Source organism: Rana temporaria, chromosome 6, assembly GCF_905171775.1.
Source record: "Rana temporaria chromosome 6, aRanTem1.1, whole genome shotgun sequence".
Classification (NCBI taxonomy): Eukaryota; Metazoa; Chordata; class Amphibia; order Anura; family Ranidae; genus Rana; species Rana temporaria.
Genome location: NC_053494.1, coordinates 108,120,266 through 108,133,596, shown reverse-complemented (window position 1 = coordinate 108,133,596; position 13,331 = coordinate 108,120,266). Strand labels below are relative to the sequence as shown.

The following is a 13,331-nucleotide window of genomic DNA, read 5'->3' as shown; positions in this document are numbered from 1 at the left end:
GTGTGCAACAGCCCCCCCAGTACTTAACCTGAGCCCCATCTCGATCCAATGATGTCCACGAGAGCCTTGCTATTGGCATTGGCTCTCACTGCTGTCGGTAACAGCCAGTGAGCCAATCGGTAGACGGATGGGCATGGCCAAACCACGGCTCTGTGTGTAAATGGACACAGAGCCACGGCTCTGGAGCACGCCTGCTTGGGTGCCACCACAGCAAGCTGCTTACTGTGGGGACAACCGACAGGAGGGAGGAGCCAGGAGAGACAGCGTGGGACCCTGAGAAGGGGAATATCCGGGATGCTCTGTGCAAAACCACTGCACAGAGCAGGTAAGTATACATGTTTGCTTGTTTCTTTTTTTTAATATAGCTTTAAGCTCCAATTTGCTCAGCAAGTCCAAACTTAGAGGAATCGTTAAGAGCTTGGTGCAGACTAAGGGAGTGCAGGGAAGGATAAGGTGCTTTTAAAGTTGATCTCCAGCTTTTCATAAAGTTTCAATCGTCCACTGGGTGCGCTGTATAAATATTACCTTCAAAAAAGCCTGGTGGAAAAAGGTTTTACACTATTTTGGATTTTTCTATGTCTACTTTGGGGTATGCTACCTGATGCTATGAGTGGAGTAAGAGGATTTTTCTGTTCTCTCCCATTGGCTGTTTGGAGCTATATCACCTGCTAACCTTATGTGGATCTCGCAACGAGTTGGAGTACCCCAAATACAAGAGCCTTTGACCTTCCGTAATAGGGGGTCAACGCTCCTCTGGAAAGAGCACATCTATAATATTGGTGGTGTTTTTTTCACGCGGTGGGAAGTGGCTGGTGATTCAACAATCAAGATTCACACTTGCGTCTCATGTCACGTTGATGATTTTTGGACAATTTCTTTATTATTCTGTTTTGTAAAAATATCTCACTAGAGGGGCAGCTGTATTTTTATCACATTTGTCACAAGCGCAGTTTATTTCTGTTTTTTTTTTTTTTTTTTACTTCAGACTTCAACCTCATAGAGTATGCGTTTATACGCTCATGTTCCGTTTGCCAGCCCTTAGCGTCTCTAATCAGGTTTCGCATCATTAGTATGGTTTTTTCTTAGATTTCTTTTTTCTTGCCGTATATATATATATATATATATATATAATTTTTTTTTTTTTTTATATATATATATATAATTTGGTTAGTAATCTCAACAAAAAGGATTTTTCGATTCCTTCGCCTTATCCCAATTCCTCCCTTCCCTCCCTCTCCCACCCCCCCTCCCTCTATCTCACCATAAACAATCCCAAGTACCTCCTGATGCCTTCAAATCTATTTTTAATTTGTCTTTAGGTCTCAACTCTGAGTTTTTCAACATAACTCCACGATTTCTTAAAGGCCCTCCAGTTATCCCATTTCTTATCCTGGGCTATATTATTGCCTTCCACCCCTTCTCTCAGTTCTTCCATTTTATAGGTCTCTTCCACGGAGTCTATCCATTCCCAAATTGAGGGACATTCCTCCTCCTGCCATTTTCTCGGTATTGTCCTTTTAGCAGCATTTAATAGATGTGGGACAAGGGTTTTCTTATATTTTTTAATTGCATCCTCTCCCCCATGGAACAATACTACCCAGGGGTCCAACTTAATTTTTGCTTTTTGTAATCTCTTCTATGCACCCCAGGATTTTTTTCCAGAATTCCTCTACTTTAGGGCATTTCCACCACAGATGAGCCATGGTACCAGGGGACCCACATCCCCTCCAACACTCTCCCGTTTGACCATCGTCAAACTTGGATAGTTTGTCCGGGGTCATGTACCATCCAGTCAGACATTTATAGCTCATCTCGGCTGTACGGCTATCTACTGCCGAGGAGTGGGCCAGTGTCAGCATTTTTTCTATCGTGGTCCTGTCTCTTTTAGATCCAAGTTCCCTCTCCCATTTTTTGACGAAAGGAGGGACCATCCGCTCGTCCACTTTTAACAGGATCTTATATAATTTTGAAATAGTTCCCTTGACCTTTTCCGATGTACATAGTTTTTCTAAATCGGATAATTGCTCCCCTGACCTCAATGGGTGCGGCAATTTTTGTATAAAGTGGGCTAGCTGGTGGTATCTCCACTCGTCAATTTTCAAAAAACAATTTTTTCCCCTTAATTCTTGCAGTGTTGCAATGTGCCCATCTTTTATTACGTCCCTTAATTGGGTCGTGTCTTTTTTTATCCAATTTCCTCCAATCTGTGATTTGCTCGGTGCAAAGTAATCATTGTTTTTTAGTGCCAATAGTGGTGAATTAAATTCCTTTTCTATTTTTGTATACATAGTGTCCCAAATTTTTAGTGCATTTTTAGTTATCTCATGTGTATTCTCATCAAGTGTCCTATATTGGGGTGGGTTCCATATAATCTTGTCCAGGCGTGCCTTTGACATTTCATTTTCAATGTTCACCCACCTCTTTTCCTTGCTGGCTCTAGCCCATTCCACCACCCTAGATAATACCACCGCCTCGTAATATGTTTTAATGTCTGGTACTGCTAGTCCCCCCTTAATTTTGGGTTGTCTTAGGGTCTGGAAGGCTATTCTGTGTTTCTTGTTTCTCCATATGAAGTTCATAATCTGTTTTTTAAGAGCTGTGAAGAGTATTCCAGGCAAACTTATGGGTATCATCTGGAACTTATAGGTAATCTTTGGTAATATTACCATTTTGCAATAATTTATTCGTCCTATCCAGGATATTGGTCTGTTTTTTATCCTCCCTATTTCTTCCCTAATTTCATTTAGCAGGGGAATAAAGTTTTTAACATACATTTTTTTTATTTGATTTTACAAGAAAAATACCAAGGTACTTGAGTGCTTTTACCCAGGAGAAGCGGTATTTCAGTTTTAACTCTCTTTCGTCCCGTCCGTTAACATTAATACTCAAAATCTCGGTTTTGGCCACATTGATTTTAAAATTTGATATTTCTCCATATCGTGTGCATAGTTCTAATAATTTAGGGATTGAGGTTCTAGGGTCCGACAAATAGAAGAGAACGTCATCTGCAAATGCAGAGAGTTTGTGTTCGTCCTCTCCTATTTTGACTCCTCTTATGTCGGAGCACTTGCGTATCCTGGCCAATAGGGGCTCCAAAGAGAGTACAAACAGGAGTGGGGACAGGGGACATCCCTGCCTAGTTCCGTTTTTCATTATCAGTTCTTGGGATAAGCTACCATTTATTTTTATTTTTGCCCTTGGTTCCTGATAGAGAGTTGTTATCCACTCCCTCATCCTTTGTCCAAACCCCATTTCCTCCAGGGTATTTAACATGAACCCCCAGTCTACTCTGTCAAATGCCTTTTCCGCATCTATCGACAAGAGCAGACTGGGGGTCCTGGTCATTTTCATTTTTTGCATTATCAATAATGCTCTGACTCCATTGTCCCTCCCCTCTCTTCCCTGGATGAATCCTGTCTGGTCTGGGTGTACCATCTTTGCCATTTCTTGTTTTACTCTCTCGGCCAAGACCTTTGCAAACAGTTTTACGTCTGTGTTTAGCAGAGATATTGGTCGATATCCTGAGCAATCTCCTTTATCCTTACCCTCCTTGGGAATGACTGTTATAGTGGCCTCTGAGGCCTCCCGGCTCAGTTTAAAGTCTTTGCCCAATCCGTTAAAATATTGGCATATTTTTGGTAGAAGGATCTCCCTACACTTTTTGTAATACAAAATGGTGAAGCCGTCGGGCCCCGGGCTTTTGCCTGATGCTGTACCGGCTAATGCGATATTTATCTCTTTTTCCGATATTGGTCTATCCATAACTGATGCCTCGCTTCTACTTATTTTTGGTAGTCCTGCTTCCCTCAAGAAGTTTACCGTTTTATTTATTTTTTCTCCCTCCAGCCCATTCTTTTGTTCTACCGAGTAGAGTCTCTCATAATATTGCCTGAAGGTCTCTGCAATATCTTTTGTTGTATACATCGTCTCTCCTTTTTCGTTCTTGATTTTTTCTATATAGTTTTTTGATTTCTTTTTCTGCACCATTCTTGCTAAATGTTTGTTAGTTTTATTCCCCCACATATATCTTTCCCTGGCAATTGAGTTAAATTCCTTTCGGGTTTCTTGGTCCATAACATCTTTCAGTTCGTTGCGTTTATTGATCAGTTTTAGGTACAGATCACATTTTTTCCCTGTTTTTTTATGTTCCTGTTCTAAGTGGAGGATCTCTTCTATTAATTCTTCTTTTTTCCTATTTTTTTCTCTTTTTTTCCTTGCTTCTTCCGAGATAAAGGTTCCTCTTATCACAGCCTTATGGGCATCCCATAGTATTGTCCCCGAAACTTCCTCCATCTCGTTTAACGTAAAATACTCTTCCAGCTCTTTTTTAACCCTTGTTAAACTGGTCTCATCTATCAACAAATTTTCGTCTAATCTCCAGTTTTGTTCAGGTCTCTGATTTCCTGAGATGTCTATTATGACACTTACTGGTGCATGATCGGAGATCGTCATGATTTCTATTTTTGTCTCTACCACAATATCTAAGGTCCTGTGATCCACCAATATATGGTCGATCCTTGAGTAAGTCCCATGGACCGGGGAGAAAAATGTATAATCCCGTTGGTCAGGGTTGAAGACTCTCCAAGCATCGATCAATTGGCTCCTAAATAGGGCGTCCCTGAGTTTTCTTAACTGTACACCCCGATCCCTCAATGTTTGGGTTGTCTTATCTATATTTGGGTTTAAGCATAAGTTAAAATCCCCTCCCATGATTACTCTTCCTCTCCTAAAGTCTGTTAATTTCCCTAGTATTCCCAGAAGGAATTTTATCGGTAGATCATTTGGGGCATAGACATTTACTAGAGTACATTCTAGTCCTTCCAATTTTCCTCTCAGAAAAAGGAATCTCCCCTCTGGGTCTGTCAGTCTATCGGTTAATTCAAACCGTACCCTTTTTGAGAATCCAATAGCTATCCCTCTAGCTCTTTTGGAGATCGTATCTCCATAGTACCAAGTGGGAAAGTCTGGGGCGTACAATCTAATATTCGAACCTAGGGTGATATGAGTTTCCTGTAAGAAGGAGATGTCTGCTTTATATCTCTTCAATTCCTTGAGCACCTTATGTCTCTTAGTTGGGCTATTGAGACCTTTCACATTATAAGATATACATTTGATTTGTGGCATCTTTGGTCTTTCCCTTTTTTCTGATTATTTTGGTGAGATAGATCCCTTCCTCCCCCTTCCCTCCCTCCCTCCCTTCCCCGCCCCCTCCCCTCCCACCTCCTCCCCACTCTCCCCCCTCCCCCCTCCCTCCCCTTTTGGCCAATTATTGGCCTCTGAACCATCTTCCATATCTGGTCCAGTTTCCTCTAGGTGGGGTCCCGGGATTGCCTCCCCTCCGCTCTAATCCTAGAGCGGGGGAGAGGGGGGATGGGTAAATCCCCCATCTTGCCGAACATCACCACAGAGAGCAAGGCTGGAAAAAGACAGATTTTCTGGAAATTAGCTCCTTGTGAATTAATTCCTCTTTCTCCTCCCCCCTCTCCAGTTCCTCTATTCCCATCCTGGTAAATCGGGGATCTCAATATTTTCAAATTTTTTACAGAATTCTTCTAGGTCCTCCGGGAATCTAAGTGTTGCCGATCTTCCGTCTTTTGTACCAATTAGACTTGCCGGGTGCCCCCAAGTGTATTTAATGTTTAGATCTATCATCTGCTTTAGAAGGGGTTTCAGTGCTCGTCGCCTTGCCAAGGTCTCAACCGATAGGTCCGAGAATATCTGTAGCTCTATCCCATCAAGGACTATCGGGGGTTGACCCCTCAGTTTTTTCCATACTATTTCTTTGTCCTCATAGAGCCGGAACCTGATTATAACGTCTCTTGTTCGCTCTAAGCTGGCTCTTTGTGGGTTTCCTATTCTATGGACCCTTTCAATCCTGACGGGATCTTCTATTGGTTTTTCCAGGAGGGGATTAAATATCCTTCGCATTATTTTCCTGAGGTCTTCTCCCCTTTCCTCTGGAATTGACCTTATCCTAAGGTTTTGTCTACGGCTTCTATTTTCTTGGTCTTCTATTTTGTAGAGGATGAGTCTCTGTTGTCTTTGTGTCTGGTCAATTTGGTCTTTTATTACTTTTACTTCTTGTTCTGCCGTCTTTGTTCGTTCTTCTATTGTTTCAATTCTGGATATAAAGTGTCGCAGGTCCATACGTAGGTTCTGTATTTCCCCTTTAATTTCCTCCTTGATCGCCTTTTCCATCCTTCGCAGCATCTCTGCGATTTCTCCGTTTAATGGGGGCTGCATATCTGGTTGATTCCCACTACCTTCAGGCCCATGCTCTGTACTACTTTCTTCTCTTGACTCTATTGATGTGTCATTAATATTTCTTCCCTGGGGTTTCTTGTTTACAGACTTTTGATCTCTGTTAGATTGTTGTTGCTTTGTTCCTCCCTGGGCCCCTTGTGTTTGTGGGCTTGCTCCTTTGGTCATGAAAGGTCTAATAGAACTTGTTGTTATTGATATATTACTCGGAGTTATCGGGGGTCCCCCCCTTGTCGACCTACTCGTCATTCTGCTCATGTTATTCGCCCTTTTCCTGATTCTTTTCCCCAGTTTGACCTTCTGCTACCTCCTTTCCTATCCCCCCAGTACCCTCTCTGTTTCCACCAAGTCCCCCCCTTCCTTCCAGATGGCGAGGGGAAAATACTAGGTGAGATGCCTGTTCCCTTTTTAAACACTTCCTGGTTTTCAAGATTTTCGAAATGTCCCTCAGGTACTATGGATAAGGTGCTTTAGGTACTGATATAATAAGGGTTAAACCAAGTGAAAATTTTACCCCCCACCCTGAGGGAGGCAGGGCGAGACGTTGTTGTATGTATAGTTGTCTACTTCAACCTAAGAGATTTGGGGGGGTCCTCTGGGTATTTGGTATCTTGTCCTATATCAAGTTTCTGCCTGTCCCTGTACAGGCCCTGGGCCGCACCTCCAGCTATGGTTTTCCCGGGGCCCTCTAGACGTTACTTCAGCCTGGCTTCTGCCGGTCCCACTTCCCGGGAAATAATTCCAAGCAAGTAAGGGACTGTAGGGAGAAATCCGAGCTTAACTCCTGAAAATATGAATTTATACCGATATCCAAATTTTACCGTCCCTTCATGTGGTCCAGACCAGTTCAAAAACTTTCCTACCGCGTAATCTACCTCACCCCTCCGTTTACTGCTCTTTAACTGCTGCAGGACCCGGTCCAGCCAAATATAATGTAAGACCGCCGGGAAAGAGGGGGAGGGGGGCTTCGTTGGGTCCCCCTATCTGAACCATATGAGTACCATTTGAGGTGCTTCTGTATGCAGAGGGGTGGTATCTCTTTAAGAAGAGAACTACAAGTAATATAGTAGTATAAGTCCCCTTTGGCCAGTTTTGTGATATACCTTAGGTAAGACAGTCTCTCTTGATAAGGTAACGGGTAACGGGTAGCGGGTTATTTATTGTCGCTTGTCATTGGTACAGGGGGCCTTTTGTGCGGATATTGCTTCTCCTGATGATTTAATGGCAGCAATGCAACTTACTTTTTTTTTTTTTTTTTAATTTAGTTGCTTTCTACCGCCTTGCCCCCCTAGGTACTTGGTTCTCTTCCCTTAAGAGACCTTTACGTTCGCACCGTACCCCAATGCACTAAGTCTATTAGACAATGCAAACCCGTTTGCTCATACAAGAGATTGTCAGTTAGTGTTTTATGGTTGGATTTTATCATATCCTGAGAACACCTTAGCACCTTAGCAGTATCTTAGCATGTCTTTACTTCCATATGAATAAACAGCAGCCAATTTTATTTGAGTAAGACCAGACCTTTAACTACTTTTTACAGCGTTGACATCATTTTCACCACCTCCTTGTCATCTCCCTCTGAATATATTTTATACTTTGCCTCCACGTATCTCACTTCCTCTGAGTGCTTTTGGGGAGGGCAAGAAGAGGAGAAAAAAACAAAAAACTGAAAAGGTAAGAGCCAACCTTATCTCCTGTGATGGTGGGTGTGTGGATGTAAGTTACCGTCCTTCCATTCGATCAAAGCCTATACAGACCTCCAGCTGCATGCACTCTTCCCTCCTCTCCCGTCCGTCTCCAGGTCTTTAGCTGCTGTGAGCTCCGGAGCGATCATACAGCGCGTTGTAATAGGCGCTGTGCCGGTCCATGCAGCGATCCGTCTCCCCCAATTCACCGCAGTGCTGCTTGAGAGGTTGCCTCCGGAAGGCGGTGTGCAGTGTGTGGCGTACGGCTGGGGGCTGTCGTCACCATTCTCCTCTAGCGTGGTCCGTCCTCATCCCCGGCAATCTCCCTGCTGTTTACTCCCCCCACCTGAGAGCGCGCCGCCTCCTCACGTGCGCGTGCACGCCATCGCCGTTTATTTCTGTTTTAATAGCAGCAGGAGCCATTGGCTCCCGCTGCTGTCAATCAAATCCAATGACTGGGGGCGGGACTGAGTCCTGCTGTCTGTGTCATTGGACGGAGCAGCAGGACTCAGGAGAGCGCCCAAACGAGTTCCCACAGAGAATGTGCTTCTCTGTCAGGGCACTCAAAGAGGAGGAGCCAGGAGTGCTGTGGAGTGACCCCAGAAGAGGAGGATCAGGGTTACTCTATGCAAAACCCTTGCAGAGAGGAGGTAAGTATAACATGTTTGTATATTTTAAAAAAAAATAACCTTTACAACCACTGTAATGGTTGGCAGCATTGAATTATGTGAGATAGTTTGGGAAAGAAACTTTACTATGGTAGTTTATGGACTGTGGCTGTGTACTGAACAAAATCACTCCAGGTAAATCCAGAAGAGAGCCGATATCTGAACATGCGACTCATGTTGCTGTATCTCTGGTACTGGTAAGAGGAACTTGCTGCCATTAACCTATTGCTACTAGCAGAGATTGCGCACATAGGGACTGACCATCTAACCAGCAGCTTTATTTACTGCATGCAGACTACTGGGACTGTATTCATGTGCACCACCATAAGACTGGGCCCTAACGCTAGCTGACTGAAGAACAAGGACGAAAGACTGCTCACTTAGCTGCTTCACAAAAACTTTGCCTATTGCCCATAGTAAGATGTACCTCCTCTAGAGTCTTAAATGTCATCACTGTCATTCATATATGGTGTACTGTATATAAAACGGCTCCTGCGGGGGTAGCACTATACTGTAATTGCATTTTTGTTTTTTACCGTATTAAAATATATAACAATCTGAAAGTGTTTAATTAATTTCTCATTTGTACTTGCTAAGTGTTTAGTGGTAAGGCAAAAAATGTGTATTCACTAAAAATACACAACAGGTTTACTTTAATGCCAATACATCGGCTAACGAAAGGTCTGCATTCATGTAATGCCACTGGCTAAAACTAGAACAGCAGCCTTGTGTTATCACTTATCAGTTATTACTGCTGAACAAAGGGGGTCAAGCCATTCTGACCGTAATGTAGCCAGACACGCTTGCACAGGCAAATGTTTCCTCTATTAAAAAGTGGCTTGCTCTCATGTATTGTTCTAAAAATAATTTCCTTTATTCTGTATCTGCTTGATGAAAGACTTGCCTGGGACACATTTATATCAAGAGAGGGTTCCAATATACGGGAGCTCTTGGTGACATATTTACTGTGGAGCAATGTTGCCAACCTACCAGATTTAAATTTACTGACGCAACACCCAAAATGTACTGGCACTGCCAAGTTTTTACTGGCATTTCCAAAAGTTACAAAATTACAATTTTAAGTGCAAATGAGAGTATTTAAGCTACAAACAAATACAATATGCAATTAGCAATATGATTTAAGGTAGATATTAAAGGGTTTGTAAAGGATTTTTTAAAAATAATAAACATGTTATACTTGCCTCCACTGTGCAGCTCGTTTTGCACAGTGTGACCCCGATCCACGTCTTCTGGGGTCCCTCGGCAGCTGTCTCTGGTCCTCCCCGCAAGAACTCCACACATTAATGCAAGAGAGCTCGCATGGTGTGGAGTCCTTGCGGGCGTGCTCTTGTTATACAGCCGACGGCCATAGCCGCTGACTGTATCACTCAGCCCTGCGCCCGCCGGCGCACCTCGTAATTGGTTGTGATTGACAGCAGCGCGAGACAATGGCTGCGTTGCTTCAATCGGCCAATGAATGAGTCGGGAAGCCGGCCAAGATGCCAGCGCGCAGACTTTCGAGGGGTCAGGTAAGTAATCGGGGGGCTGGGGAGGCCGGTATTGTCGGAAGTTTTTTCACCTTAATGCATTAAGGTGAAAAAACGTTTACCTTTACAACCCCATTAACCACTTAACCCCCGGACCATATTGCTGGTCAGACCAGAGCACTTTTTGCGATTTGGCACTGCGTCGCTTTAACTGACAATTGCGCGGTCGTGCGACGTGGCTCCCAAATGAAATTGGCGTCCTTTTTTTTTTCCACAAATGGAGCTTTCTTTTGGTGGTATTTGATCACCTCCTGCGGTTTTTAGTTTTTGCGCTATAAACAAAAATAGAGCGACAATTTTATAAAAAATTATAATTTTTTGCTATAATAAATATCCCCCAAAAATATATAAAAAAAAAATAAAAAAATCCTCAGTTTAGGCCGATACGTATTCTTCTACATATTTTTTGTAAAAAAAAATTGCAATAAGCGTTTGGTTTGCGCAAAAGTTATAGCGTTTACAAAATAGGGGGTATTTTTATGGCATTTTTATTAATATTTTTTTCTTACTAGTAATGGTACTGCGACATTATGGCGGACACTTTTGACACCTTTTTGGGACCATTGGCATTTTTATAGCGATCAGTGCTATAAAAATGCATTGGATTACTATAAAAATGCCACTGGCAGTGAAGGGGTTAACGCTAGGGGGCGCGGAAGGGGTTAAGTATGTTCCCTGGGTGTGTTCTAACTGTGTGGGGGGTGGCCTCACTAGGGGAAATGACCGATCTTCTGTTCATACATTGTATGAACAGAAGATAAGCATTTCTCTACCTGACAGGACCAGGAGCTGTGTGTTTACACACACAGCTCACGGTCCCCGCTCTGTAACGAGCGATCACGTGTGCCCGTCAGCGATCGCGCCTGCCTGGCACACGAGTTGGGGGAGAGCGCGCCTCCGGCGGCACGCACGCACTCGCGCTCCTAGTGGCCTGCGCGAGAGCCGACATATAGCTACGTGCTCTCGCGCTCCATACTGCAGACCTGCACATGAGGCTCTGGCCGCTCTACTTGTCTCCATGGCACTATGACATCACATGACATGCTCAAGCACCGCCTCCGCCAGAGCCGCCCAATCACACTGTAGCAGGCACTCGGATGGTCTCGGCCAGCTCTGAACCAAGCCGAGCGCCACAGCCTTATTTTTTCCTGGCAACCTTTTACTTTTACTGGCAGGAGAAATTTGCCTGTCTTTTACTAGCTGCCAGTAAAAATACTGACGGTTGGCAACACTGCTGTGGAGCCTGCAGCATCTGACAGATTCCCTTATCTCAGTGGCTTTTTGCACACCCTATGTTTACATTCCATCAAAACTACTGTAAGTTTATAATTGTGAGAGAACTGAAATTTTATTTTTCTGTACATGTTGCTATATTCCACTTTTTTCATTACCCCTTTGAAAAATGTTCTGCTCACCTAGCAAACGTTATCTATAATTATTGTGTTACAAGGTCTTCATAATCGCTTAGATTGCACTTTTGTTATTGCAAGATATGATTAGGGTTCTTAAAAACCAGTTGTGTAATATCTTAAATTCTTTGTAATTCTTCATGAAATGGTGGAGTTTCCAAATGGTAATCCGGTCTTTTATGTATTTTTCAGGGCCAAGATGAATGTGGGTGTTGCACACAGCGAGGTGAACCCAAATACTAGGGTTATGAATAGTCGTGGAATGTGGTTAACGTATGCCCTGGGAGTCGGAATGCTACACATAGTGCTGCTAAGCATTCCTTTCTTCAGTGTCCCTATTGCATGGACTTTGACCAATGTCATTCATAATCTGGTAAGTCTCTGCTGTTTATGTTTAGTACTAAATAAAAAGTGGAACCCTGATTTGACCCACAGATGTAGCAACATACTTTGTATTGGATATATTGCTAAACATGGTTCCAGTTCATGAAAAAAAAAACTTTTTAAAGAGTACCTTATAGCCAATACATTTTGTTTTGGTTTCAGATAGTATTTCGATCCCCTGTCTGCCTGTGTGCCATTATGAAGATCACTCTTCACACCATGTCCTGAAGATTCATTAACCGCTTCAGCCCCGGAAGATTTTACCCCCCCTTCCTGACCAGAGCACTTTTTACAATTTTGCTACTGCGTCACTTTAACTGACAATTGCGCAGTCGTGCAACGCTATACCTAAGCTTTCTTTTGGTGGTATTTGATCACCTCTGCGTTTTTTTATTTTTTGCGCTATAAACAAAAGAACAGCAACAATTTTGAAAAAAAAAAAACAATATCTTTTTACCTTTTGCTATAATAAATATCCCAATAATTTTTGTTCCAAAGAACAAATTTTTTCCTCACAATAAGCTTTTATTTATTGGTTTGCCCAAAAGGTATAGCGTCCACAAAATAGGGGATAGAATTATGGCTTTTTTTTTTTCTAGTAATGGTGGCAATCTATGATTTTTATCGGGACTGTGACATGGCGGACACTTTTGACACATTTTTGAGACCATTGGCAATTTTATAGCGATCAGTGCTATAAAAATGCACGGATTACTGTAAAAATGTCAGGGAAGGGGTTAACTGTGTTCCCTCTCTGTGTTCTAACTAAAGGGGGATGGGACTTACTAGGTGAAATGACAGATCGCCGTTCATACTTTGTATGAACATACGATCAGTAATTTCTTCCCTGAAAGAACCAGGATCTGTGTGTTTACTCTGTGACAAGCGATCGCGGGTGCCCAGCGGTCATTGTGCCCGCTGGGCACTCACATCGGCACGGGGGGCAAGCAGCGGTCGTGATCACAGGGCAAAGCAATGTAACATAACATCGAGCCATGCTGCTGCAGTAAAACTGCAGTGGCTGGTCAGCAATTGGTAATGAGTAATTTGGTGGTAGTTCCCATGACAACTGTAAAAAATGTTAATTGCTTTTTATCCCAATGATGGATGGCCTCCTTAAAGCATGGGTTCACCCAAAAATAATTTTTTAACATTACATTCAGCCGAGTTGTCCTAATGACAATCGGCTGTTTTTTTTTTTTCCCGTACATACCTTATTTCACCGCCGCTTCCGGGTATGTCTTCTCCGGGACTGGGCGTTCCTATCTGATTGACAGGCTTCCGACCGTCGCATACTACGCATCACAAGTTGCCGAAAGAAGCCGGTGCGGCTCTATACGGCGCCTGCGCACCGACGTTCGGCTTCTTTCTTTTTTT

At 43.2% G+C, this 13,331-nt stretch overlaps 1 protein-coding gene across 2 annotated transcripts in view; it reads left to right on the top strand.

Moving 5' to 3' along the window:
- The window catches only part of ORMDL1 (ORMDL sphingolipid biosynthesis regulator 1), a 77,107-nt gene that overhangs the window by 47,191 nt on the left and 16,585 nt on the right, over positions 1-13,331 (top strand). For both annotated transcript variants that reach the window (XM_040357154.1, XM_040357153.1), the window contains exon 2: positions 11,763-11,943. In XM_040357154.1, the coding sequence (XP_040213088.1) occupies positions 11,770-11,943 (174 nt within the window). In that variant the 5' untranslated portion in view covers positions 11,763-11,769. The remainder of the gene's footprint in view (positions 1-11,762; positions 11,944-13,331) is intronic.